Here is a 12,435-nt window from a genome sequence, read left to right on the forward strand (position 1 = left end):
AATTTCCATTTTTATTGTTTTAGAAATACTTTGTCTTTTTTTATTTTAATACTGTTAATACTGTAAACCACCCAGAGTCGCAAATAAATTAATAATTTAATTAAACAAGCAAAGAAAGAAATAATCAAATAAATTAATTAAATGAACTGTCTATCTCAGGGATCACTATCCGCTTTGTGTTGGCTTCACTCCAATCCCCTCAGTCCCCATCTTCCTCCCTGCTTTATTTCAGGCCTGCTGCATTTTCTGAGGCAGCTACCCTGGCACAGCTGAGCAGTTCTGGCCAGGTTTGAACACCTCCTACTTGGTGCTTGACCAGGGGTGAAATCCAGCAGGTTCTGACAAGTTCTGGAGAGCCAGTAGCAGAAATTTTGAGTAATTTGGAGAACTGACAAATACCACCTCTGGCTGGCCCCAGAGTGGGGTGGGAATGGAGATTTTGCAATATCCTTCCCCCCAGAAGTGGGAAGGGAATAGGGATTTTGCAGTATTCTTCGCCTGGAGTGGGGAGGGAATGGAGATTTTGCAGTATCCTTCCCCTGTCACACCCACCAAGCCACACCATGCCCACAGAACCGGTAGTAAAAAAATTTGAATTTCACCACTGTGCTTGACCCTGGCAGTCTGGAGGCATCCTGAACTAATTCCTTCCCAGGGGTCTTTTCCCATATGATGGAGCCTTTGTGAAGAATAATCAACCCATACAAGCCATCTTCTATCACCTGATAGGTTTGAAAAAGCTAAGGATTGATACTTGAGGACAAAAGCAGTGGGTTCTACACAGTCACTGCAAAGAAATGTACACAATTTCCCCAAAGAATTTCTGTAACTTCTACCAAATACATCAAGTGTTTAAGCAGTTTTAGAGGTTTTATGTGAAAAAGCAAAAGTAACATGTCCATCCACCTATAGTAAAATGTATTCTGTTATAAACCACATATAATAATATATGAGAATCCACAGCTGCATTGTGACATTATGTTATCAAAGAGGGAGTATGCTGTTGTATATACACGTCATTGAGCAGAATCCCATTGAGCTTATTCTGAGTAATATAAGATTGCATGGTAATTGAGCTTCTTAATTCTGGCAAGTAAATTATGTGCTGTTGTCTTTTACAAATCTGTTGTGAGTGAGCATGGTGTAAACAGCAGTGTTGATAGGACTCATTAAAAACTGATTTATTCATAAGAAGATTGATTCTTTCCTAGAAAAACAGCACATCTGTATGTATTTACAAAATTACCTGATATTGGGGGGAAAGTTTTGAAATCAACTGCAAAATTATTCTTTAATTTTGAGAAAATTAGAAAAATAAGTTTAGGGAATTATTTTTTTATATCAAGATGCCTCATCAACTATCCTTGCTTACTGAGCTCGGTAGCACTTGAAGTCTAATTCTATAACCTTTGATATTATTGCTAAAGCCTCTCTTTCTCCAGCATAGTTATAAATAATTTCTCATTTTTAAAATCAACCTATTCAAATATGTTCAGGATGACAAATAATATTGCTAAATCTGAATGGTTACGCAATAAACTTAATAACAATGAAGGGGGGAACCTCATTTTTCTTCTATTCATGCAAAAATACATTAAAATCTCTAACCTTTTTTTTTTTTTTGCATTCACACTTTGTTATATAGGAGTATTTCTTTAATTCTCAATATAGATGAGAACATACTGAAATTTAGGGCAACTAAATGGATTTCTCTTTTCAGCAAAAATAATAGTACAACAGGAAGACAAACACCATAGGTAGTTTAAAAGCTGTGCTGTTAGACCCCTTACTAGTGTATTCTGTATTTCAGATCTTTTGTTACTTGTAGAGACTGCTCATAAAATAAACAAAAAGGTACACATTAATTTATTTTTGTGGCTTTTAAAAAGCAGAAACTAACAGAAGTTACATGGCTCATATCTGACATCATGCACCACCGGTGGCTGCTGTTAGCTGCATGCTTTTGGGTAATATTCATGTTCATGGTTGCTAGCAAGTTCATCACATTGACCTTCAAAGATCCCGATGGTAAGTTGATCCAACTTTATTCTTATTAATGCAAGTAATCGCTGAACAATTTTTGTGCCCAAAACAATGTGAGAGAATTTAAACAGATCTTCTAGTTTTGTTTTTTCTTACTCATTCATATTTTCATTATGTTGACTTCAAAATAAATCTAAATGATTATGCAGCTTGCCTGTGAGTTGCAACAGTGAAATACTTAATGTAGGTGATTCCCACTTTTTCTTGGCTTTTTCTGTCTATCTAGGAAAATGAAAGTGAAACAAAGATTTGATAGAATTTTAATTTTATATAGAAAGGTACAGATACTGATTTTGACATATCTGAGGATTTTGTGTATTGTTCCTTTTCAATTTAACCTATAATACTTGAGCAGTTATGTCCTGTCCTGTCCTGTAGGGAAGGTTTTTGCTTAGTTCTATTACCGTAGATCCATGACGGCGAACCTATAACACGCGTGCCACAGGTGGTACATGTAGCCACATCAGTGGGCATGCCAGCTCAGCTCTGGCGCGCATGTGTGCGCCAGCCACCTGATTTTTGGGCCTTCTGGGCCCACCAGAAGTAGGGAAACAGGCTGTTTCCTGCCTCCGGAAGGCCTAGGGGGTGGGTGGGGAAGCCCATTTTTCTTTCTTACCTGGCTCCAGATCTCTCTATTTATCTGGGAAGAGTGAAAACAGCCTTTCCCATTCCCTCGGAGGCCCTCCGGAGGCTGAAAGGGCCCATTTCCCAACTCCCGTTTTTTGCTGTACCCAGCCTCCAGAGACTCCTAGAGAGGCCTCTAGAGGCTGGGGACAGCAAAAATATCGCTTCCTGTCCCACCCGGAGTTCGGAAATGGGTCATTTCAGGCCTCCGGAGGGCCTCCGAGTGAGTGGGAAAGGCTGTTTTCGCCCTTCCCAGATAAATAGAGAGATCTGGAGCCAGGTAAGAAAGAAAAACCGGGCTACCGGGCCATCGCATGCCAGAAGCTGGGGGGGGGGAAGGGAGGTTGCGCGTGCATGTGCAGGGTAGGACGCATAGAATTATGGGTGTGGGCACGCACGTGCGAATCTCCCCCACCCCTGCTCTCCTGGCACACCATGGCAAAAAGGTTAGCCATCACTGCCGTAGAGACTTCTATCCCTGTTCCCTTTCACAGACTAGGAGAATGGTCTTAATTCATTAGAAACACTATACCAATCTTCCAATCAACTTTGCAACACTTACATGATTTTGTGAGATTTCCCTTTTTTATGATTCTCCCTAGTCTAAAATTCAGTCCTTGAGGTAAAAATGACATCTTTTCAGACTTGGTTTAAGAAACAGCACAAACATAACTGTCTGAGAAGATGGGGAGTACTGTATTGTCTCAATGCATGTAGGTGACAAGTTTGGAGAATCTGGTTTACAGAGGTCATTACACTAAGGTTTGCCAAATCATGTAACTTGTTTTTTTTAATAATCTGTGTTCTATTTAAAATCTTGAATTACAGCCTGATTTGAAGTGTGATTTAATTATAATTATATAGTTGTGATCAATCAAATCATTTATGCAGTACGAAGGAAAAAAAGTTTGCTTTTGTTCAGTTGTTCTGTTTTCTTCATCTAGTTCATGGTGCCAAGCAAGAGCCAGTAATACCAACAACTATAACTGAAGGAAAAGGTCACATAGCAAAAGAGAAGAGGCTGCCGGGACAGTTTCAGGTATATAAAAGGGACAGGTTGAAAGACTAAATAAATTGTATAGTTGCAGAGTTCTCTATGTCATATTTCATTGTGTTAGATTGTAACTGGTTCTTCGAATCAGTCAGCCAAATAGTATAGAGATTTATGAGCAAAGCATCACTGTAGCCATCTGTACTGCCTTCTGTTCAAAAGCAATTTTCTCTTGCTTCATTGTCCAGGAATTGCGGAGTTTTATTTTTAAAAACTATTTTGGTATTGTTTTATGAATTAAAATTTTGTTACATTATTTGGTTATATTCATATTTTAAAACAACAATATTTTATATTTTTGTATATAATTGGGGATACATTCCTAAGTATATTTATCTGGGAATCTGTTGAACATAATAACAGATTATAATAACAATAATCTGGAGTACCACTTTCTGTACCAGCTTTTAGAACACATTTAGAAGTTCTGTAAGTTTCTAAATTGTACTTCAGTTTTTCATTTAAATTTAAAAATTTAAACTCTACCACTGTGCAACATTTTTGCATACTTTTTATTTTTAATCAGTAAAGTGAACACTATCTTCCTTTTTCTTTCTATGGTCAAAAAAAAATATTCATTCATTTTAGTCCACAGTTAGAATATTGTTTTGTTTGTAAATTGTTTCCCCATTTATTTGTAAATTCAATTTCTAAAATTTGATTTTGTTTTCTTACTGCTGAAATCAAATTACTTTGCATCAGCTTGACTGAAACGGCTATTTCAAAAGACAGTAATACTGCGATACTGACCTTTAGAAACCTTGTACAGGTAGTCCTCAATTTACGACCACAATTGAGCCCAAAATTTCTAAGCAAGACAGTTGTTAAGTGAGTTTTGCCCCATTTTGCAACCTTTCTTGCTACAGTTAAATGAATTACTGCTATGGTTAAGTTAGTAACAGTTGTTAAATTAATCTGACTTCCTAATTGATTTTGCTTATTAGATGGTTGCAAAATGTGATCACATGACCCTGGGACACTGCAACTGTCATAAACACATGCCAGTTGCCAAGCATCTGAATTTTAAATCATGTGACCATGAGGATGCTACAAAGATCGTGTGAAAATGGTCCTAAGTCACTTTTTTCAGTGCCGTTGTAATTTTGAAAGGTCAGTAAACAAATGGATGTAAGTCAAGGACTACCTGAATACATTTGAAATGCTAAATTTTCTTGTATGAGTTGAACATTGAAATGCAAAATAATTTTTGTTCTTCTCTTCTGCCATCCCAATCCATTTTCATATCAAGACAATAGGAAAAGGTCTATCTGAAGACCTTGTACCTGAAGGCCTGGTCCATATAGAGAGGCTTGAACTACTCAGGAATGTCTGCCAAGATGCATCTCTGAAAAACCTCACCCATACTACTGTTTCCAAATTTGTTTTGGACCGAATTTTTGTATGTGACAAGCACAAGATCCTCTTCTGTCAAACTCCAAAAGTTGGCAATACTCAGTGGAAGAAAGTCTTGATTGTTTTAAATGGTATTTAGTTAACTTTTAAAGTCTCAAATGTATGTTTGCTTAGACAAAAAAAAGATTTCAAAAATTTCTAGCAACAAAATATAAAAATAATATGATTCAGTGGAATACATTTTTATTTTTGGCATCTTATATTTTGTTTGAAAGTTGCTTCAAATATCCTAGCCCAGTTCTAGCTGTTCTGCTTAGATGTGTTATTGCCCACCCAAAGAACTTGACATATATAATAAACTTCCTGTCCTGGTTGTTTTGTGAAATGATTGTGTGCTGGAAATAATAAAGGAGAAATTATGTTAACCTTTTAAAGTTAGACAACTAAGGTATCACAGGTACCTTAAATTTAAATTTTTAATTTAAAGCTCTCAGGATCCCAGAATTCTTTACGACATAAAATTTGATCAAAATGCAGCTTTGAGATAAGGGAGGAAGAAAAGGATGATTGCAAAAATGTTTGCAATTTATTTCCATATTTTAATCTCTACTGGAAAATGATGGTCTCCATGGCTGAAATTAATAAAAATCAATAGTTTAAATGTGTATAACCATTTTTTTAGAATTGAGCAATTAAGTTTATTACTTGAACCTAACACCATTTTTAGGGAATATATACACTTTTTTTTGTAAAATATTTGTTCAATTTTATTTTAAATCACATGAACAGTAGCACATCTACCTCAGACAGACAGCGATATAGATATAGATATAGATATATAGATGGGTGTCTGCTTTATCTGTTATCACATTTTCATTGAATCCATTTTGAATTATTGGTAGCATTTAGTTCAGGGCAAATTATAATAAAAAGATAAAATAGTTTGTAAAAATAACAAACACCAAGAAACCACTATAAAACAGAGTAATAAAATTTTAATTTATTTTAGTAGCACCTTTGATTTTAATTTAAAACAAAGAAGGCAGTGAGACAGATTCAACTCTACTACATTATAAGATCAGCTCCATTCCATGTGGATATTATGTGAAAGACAATATTGCTTTGAATAATTTGACTTTGGGGGCTATAATTAAAATATTGTAATTAAGGTCTTCTGTTGATGGAATTCTTTCTGACAATGGACCTAAATAGGTCCACTCAGAGTCTGTCTTAAAAGTTGGAGACCCTTTGGAGCAGATGGGATGACAAGACATCTGTTATTACAAGTAAAGGAAAAGAAAGTCCTAGTGTACAAACGGATTTCTACAATATTAGATTTTGGCTTAAGGACAGGCCAAACTTGCTAAACTATCTGCATGCTTGTACTCTGGCTTATATATTTTTCAGGTATTTGGCTGTAATGGAAAGTTACATATAACTCTGTGGGTAGTATGAAATTAGGGAATTGGCTAATCACATGTCAGAATTAGGAATCTGGCTTTCTGCCCACATCTAAAAAAACTAGTACAACTGACCCAGTGTATTTTTGGATCCAGCTGTTGCAGTTCCAGATTCAGCAATTGGTCAGACTTTGGGATAAAATACCTTCCACACATAGAATGTTATAAACTGGCATGCTGACAGCTGAAAGGGATTAATTACTTCAATATGCAGACTCCAAGAGTCTTTGAACAGAAACCCTAGATTGTCGCACCACACTGTTACATGGAGACTTGTAATGAAAACAATTAATTGAGCTTTCCATTTTTTAAAGAGCAATTTGGGGTTCAGGCCTGGATTGTAGGAAGATGAGAACTTAATAATAATATCAGGACATGGAGACTGGACCGTAAAGTAGAAAAGTATTTCATAAGTACTTGATGACTACATTTTCATGAAGTCACCAAAGCCTGATTTATCTTTACCTTTTTACCTAATAACAAATAAATAATCATGACAGCCACTAGTGTAGATCATAATGGGAATGGACTGAAAGGTGCCATTGTAAGAGCAAGTTCTAACTTATTTCCTCAGGAGCTTTTCCTTCCATCGACGAGATCCCTGAAAACATTGTACATGACCATGAGAAGAATGGTCTTCCACGCTTATCTTCCTTCAGTGATTCTGAAATTAAAAAAAGGTAAGTAGTATTTTAATGTGTCTTTGAAAACTCTTTCCATTATGAAAATCTCATTTTTGATTATTTGTGCAGTTTATGATTATTTATTTAAATGTATTATAGCTGCCCACTCCCATAGACTCTTAAATAGAGGCAATAATCAAAAAAGATTTTACAGGTAGTCCTTGACTTACAACCGCAATTTGAGCCCAGAATTTATGTTGCTAAGTGAGAAATTTGTTAAGTGAATTTTGCCCCATTTTACAATTTTTCTTGCCACAGTTGTTAAGCGAATCATGATAGTTGTTAAGTTAGTAACATAGTTATTAAGCGAATCCCCATTGACTTTGCTTGTCAGAAGGTTGCAAATGGAGATCATATGATCCCAGGACACCGCAACCATCATAAATATGATACCAGTTGTCGAGCATCTGAATGTAAATCACTTGATTATGGGAATGCTGCAAGGGTCATAAGTTCAGTGGGTTATAATTTCTGTTCAGTGATAGAAGTTGATTGTGCACTTCTTGGAACATAGGTGTGAAACATTGTGATAAGTCACTTTTTTCAGTGCTGTTGTAAATCTAGGACTACCTGTATTACAGCTTTGGATGATGGTCTGTGTTGTCCCTGTATAGGGTCACGGTTATATAAAAAGCATTAAAATTGTAGTAAAGACCAGTTTTCTATAAAATTCCATTTGTTATTTTTGCATGTCACATCTTGACTTTAGAAGAGAGAGTATAGCTTTGGGATTTCTAAGAAATCATGTGGAAGCAAGGACAGAATTGACTACACACAAAAAAAGACACCTTTACAAGCAATAGTTCTGTGAAAACAAACCAAATGATGGTTACAGTTACTACTTCATTTTTTAAAAATAATAATTCTTAATCTTGATAATAAATGTTATTCATAAGTGGCCTTGATAGCATTTGCATCTTTAAAAATAAGTTATAACTCTGAAAAAATAATTTGACTACAAGAAATCTTTGTTTAGTTGCTACAAATGGGACTAGTAAGATCATAAATGTGAGGATTGATCATAAAGTTACTTCTTTATCACTGTCATAATTGTAAATAGTCGCGAAATGAGGCCATCAACTAAGCAAGGATTACCTGTATAGTCTTAGGAGCAGGACTAGAAGAACAAATATATGTTGACATTGTCATCTCTTTAAATAGACTTTTAAGGACTCTATTTGTATAATTTGACTTCATTTCATTTCATCTCCATCTTTATTTTTTGCTATTTTTTTTTTAAATAGCCAGCTATTTTAGCAGGTGCATTCCACATTAAGTGAACAGATTTCTGTTCAGTGATAGAAGTTGATTGTGCACTTCTTGGAACAGATTTACAAGACATACAACATTGAGTAAATCCTGCTGACAGATTCCTGTCAGATTCTTTGGCCATTGCCTAACTAACAGTGGCCAAACAGTGCCTTGATTCTTTCAAAACAATATTAAAAGAAGCTCTCTTTAACAAGATTTATTGAGAAGAAAAGGATAGTGTTGTAAGAATTTCAACATTCTGCATTTAGTACCAATAGATACCTGCATGATAGACAGAAACTCCTCAATTTCCTTTCTAAGATCCTTCCTGTAATCCTGCAAGGAGGTAGATATTTTATTTAAAATGGAAAAGCTAGCAATTTTAATCAGTCTGGGAACCAATTACAATAGTCTTTTTTCAGTGACCATTCAAAGTTATGGTAATGATGAATAAAGGGATTTACAACTGTGCGTCATACTCATGGTCATCGCAGTGTCCCACGGTCATGTGATCATGATTGGAGTACTTGGCAACCAGCTTGCAATTCCAATGATCACAGCATTTGTAACTTTCATTGCTAACTTCCACCAAGGAAAGTCAATGGAGAAGCTGGCAGGAAGCCGCAAATGGCCGCGGGATGCTGCAACCACGTGGGAGTTATCTAATGAAAGCAATTGGAACTGCTGAAACTGTGCTTATTAAGTCAACATGGTCATGAGTTGCCAGTCCCAATTACATCATTAAGGGAGGACCATCTGTTCTATAATACTATTCTGTCATTAGATGAACGTAACTTGAAGCAATAAAAGATTTTAATTTTTGCACATTTCTCAGTTGAATAGTGTGCAAAAATGCTTAACGGCAAAATAAAAATATTCTTTTAAAATTTCCCTAACAAGTACATTTTTTTTTTATTTGATTTATATGCCGCCCTTCTCCGGAGACTCAGGGCGGCTTACAATGTGTTAAGCAATAGCCTTCATACTTTTGTATATTTATACAAAGTCAGCTTATTGCCCCCACAAACTGGGTCCTCAATTTACCTACCTTAGAAAGGATGGAAGGCTGAGTCAACTTGAGCCTGGCGGGATTCGATCTTACTTTAATTGCAGACAGCTGGTGTTAAATTACAGAGCTCTGTCTGTTGAGCTATTCAGGCTCCTGAATTAATCGGTTTGTAGTCTCTAACTATGTGATGCCTCAATTGTACATCATTTGCTACTACAGTCATTAAGAGAGGAATATGGGCAAATCAGTATGTTGTAAACTGAATTTTTAGTAAATTTTAAAATACTATCCACAATTATTTTTGTTTATGTTTTCCATTTAGATTGAAACTATATTTCAAGTTCTTCATCGTAAGAGATCCTTTTGAGAGGCTTATTTCTGCATTTAAGGATAAATTTGTCCACAATCCTAGATTTGAACCTTGGTATAGACATGAAATTGCTCCTGGAATTATTCGAAAATATAGAAAGAATCACACTGAGACTAAAGGACTGCAGTTTGAGGACTTCGTGCGCTACCTAGGTGATCCAAATCATCGATGGTTAGATATACAATTTGGAGATCATATAATTCATTGGGTAACCTATGTTGAACTATGTGCCCCCTGTGAAATAACATATAGCATAATTGGACATCATGAAACTTTGGAGGAAGATGCACCATACATCTTAAAGGAAGCAGGAATTGATCATCTGGTATCTTATCCTACAATTCCTCCAGGCATAACGAAATATAACAAAACAAAAGTGGAACACTATTTTTCAGGCATAAGCAAGAGAGACATAAAGCGCCTTTATGCCCGCTTTGAAGGAGATTTTAACCTTTTTGGCTATCAAGAACCAGATTTTCTACTAAACTAGTATCTAGAAATTCTGGGTAAATGAATTTAAATCTTAACTGTAAACTGTGTAACTGAGGCTCATATTATTGCAATGTTTCTAGATTTTTCCAAATGTTCTTTGCATTTGTTGAATATTTGCAATAGGAGCCACAAAGGACTGCCAATTAGTCACTAAAAAAGTATTACTACATGACACTGCGATAAAGCAGAGCAAAAATTACTAAGATAGTAAATGTCAGACATTCCTTTTTTCTTTAGCCAATAGAGAATGAATGGACCAATAATCTGTAAAGAAACTTGATATGAATACAAAACAAAACATTTAGAAAGGGCAGGAAATAACATGTCAATGGTTTTACAAATCTATGGAGGCCAAGCTGATTGGTAAGTATTGTATAACTTAAGGAAAAAACTCCAGATCCTACCATGGAATCAATCTGAAAGTCCTTTTGCTGTAGTCTTATGATGGTTGCTTACTGTTATTCATTCAGGAAATAACAGTTGCACAAATTTTAATTTGTAAACTCTGAGTTATTATGAGGTGAAAAATCTTTTGCAAGATAAGCTATGGATTCCACTGAAGAAATTTTAGAGAACACTAAAAAAATGATTTTTCATTTGCTTTGTAACCTTAAATAAATACCAGTACAGTATTTACTGTGTAATTTACCGGGATCATTAAGTCTATGCATTTTGCTATGATCTGCTAATCCTACCCCCCAGTGGTGCTATTATAAAGTTGTCACAATGAATGGGATCAGTGTTCCATTGAAACCTAGCATCTTATTTTTGGGGTTTCTTAGTTTAAGAAATAACCATACATATAGATGAGGCAGCAAGCTGCCATAAAGTATATTTATTTCATGTGTAATATGTTATGTGAGACATTTTTGATCTATCAAATCTTGATATTATAAAACAGATTACAAAATTGACAAGCAGGTGCTTATTGGTATAAACATGTACCATGTTGCATCATCACTCATAATGAGGCATAATTCCATCCCTATGCCCAATAGTTTATGTGGAGTTTTCACAACTGGCCACTGGGTTTGTTTATTTCAAGTTCATAAAATTAATAAATTACCGGTATCCTTCCTACCAAAATAGTCAATTTTTCCAAATGAGTTTCTTTTCATACTTTCACAGCAGAATTTGCCATATAAAATTATCAATAACTAAACAGCCAGCTTAATCCAAAATATTGATGTCTGTGTGAATAACAATGGAAATATTAATATAAAATGTAAATGCCCAGGATTGTAAAAGCATAATATGTGTGTGTTATTTCTGTTGGATGAAGAAAACTTTTAAGTTCACCAGCAATAAAATCTTAAAGTTGATGCCTTTGTTCCCTTGGGTTTTCAGGAGGAACAAACCAGTTAAATTTAGTTAGCAGTACATCATAAATAAATTTGGAGCAATACTTTACATGCTGTAATAAAGTCTTAATGACCTTGGCTAAAATGGTGGAAATGAAGAGAAAATCTATTAAACTGACTATAATTCTTAAGAACTTTTATATTTGTAAACTTTTTTAAAAAATCAGTGCCAAAACTGTTCCTTTCTGTGAAATAAAGACTGTGCTAGTGAGGCCTAATTTCAGAAAGATTCCTAAAAACTGAACCATTCTACACAATAGAAACAAAGGTAGTGGAATTCTTAATGAGTAGGGGTGGGTTTGTACAACTGCTTGGTCCTTTCTACTCCCCTGCATGTAAATAAGGCATACAGTAAGTAAGTACTCTCCCAAATTCTACACAGCAAATTTGGTGAGGTGGAATACCTGCACCTGCAGACAGTATTATATTTGTTAACACATGGTTCTGTTTTACAATTTTTCCATCTCAACTGTAGCAAATCTGGAGAAAACATCAGAACTTTTCCAGGAATTTATTTTTTTTTTAGTCTGGACTCCTGGTGATTAGATGGAGAAGTCTTCGGCAACATTTTTCAGGAGTGATTTACCTTTTCTTCTTCCTAGGGCTTAGAGTTGCTTTCATGCAGAAGGCAGGATTAGAACTCAATCTCCTGGCTTCTAGCCTGGTGCCTTTAATCAAAACAAATTAGCTCTTCCTCTGTGATTAGAAAAAGCGTATAAAATAACCCACATGTAGATT

At 35.3% G+C, this 12,435-nt stretch overlaps 1 protein-coding gene across 1 annotated transcript; it reads left to right on the forward strand.

Annotated features, from left to right (window-relative positions):
* Positions 1–1,913: 1,913 nt before the first annotated feature.
* Positions 1,914–11,857, forward strand: CHST10 (carbohydrate sulfotransferase 10). Its single transcript, XM_070943218.1, has 5 exons — positions 1,914–2,028; positions 3,612–3,706; positions 4,968–5,202; positions 7,106–7,211; positions 9,797–11,857. The coding sequence occupies exons 1-5, from the start codon at positions 1,929–1,931 to the stop codon at positions 10,332–10,334; spliced, it is 1,074 nt and encodes a 357-aa protein (XP_070799319.1). The 5' UTR covers positions 1,914–1,928; the 3' UTR covers positions 10,335–11,857.
* Positions 11,858–12,435: the final 578 nt, after the last annotated feature.

Source organism: Pituophis catenifer, unplaced genomic scaffold, assembly GCF_029215685.1.
Source record: "Pituophis catenifer annectens isolate HBS135680 unplaced genomic scaffold, rPitCat1.0.hap2 SCAF_4, whole genome shotgun sequence".
In the NCBI taxonomy this organism is placed as follows: domain Eukaryota; kingdom Metazoa; phylum Chordata; class Lepidosauria; order Squamata; family Colubridae; genus Pituophis; species Pituophis catenifer.

Excerpts from the sequence above, each read along its gene's own strand:
- CHST10 (XM_070943218.1), top strand. The coding sequence starts at position 1,929 with ATGCACCACCGGTGGCTGCTGTTAGCTGCATGCTTTTGGGTAATATTC. Across the intron at positions 3,707-4,967 it reads GGCTGCCGGGACAGTTTCAG|ACAATAGGAAAAGGTCTATC; the intron begins GTATATAAAAGG and ends TTTCATATCAAG. Across the intron at positions 5,203-7,105 it reads AGTCTTGATTGTTTTAAATG|GAGCTTTTCCTTCCATCGAC; the intron begins GTATTTAGTTAA and ends TTATTTCCTCAG.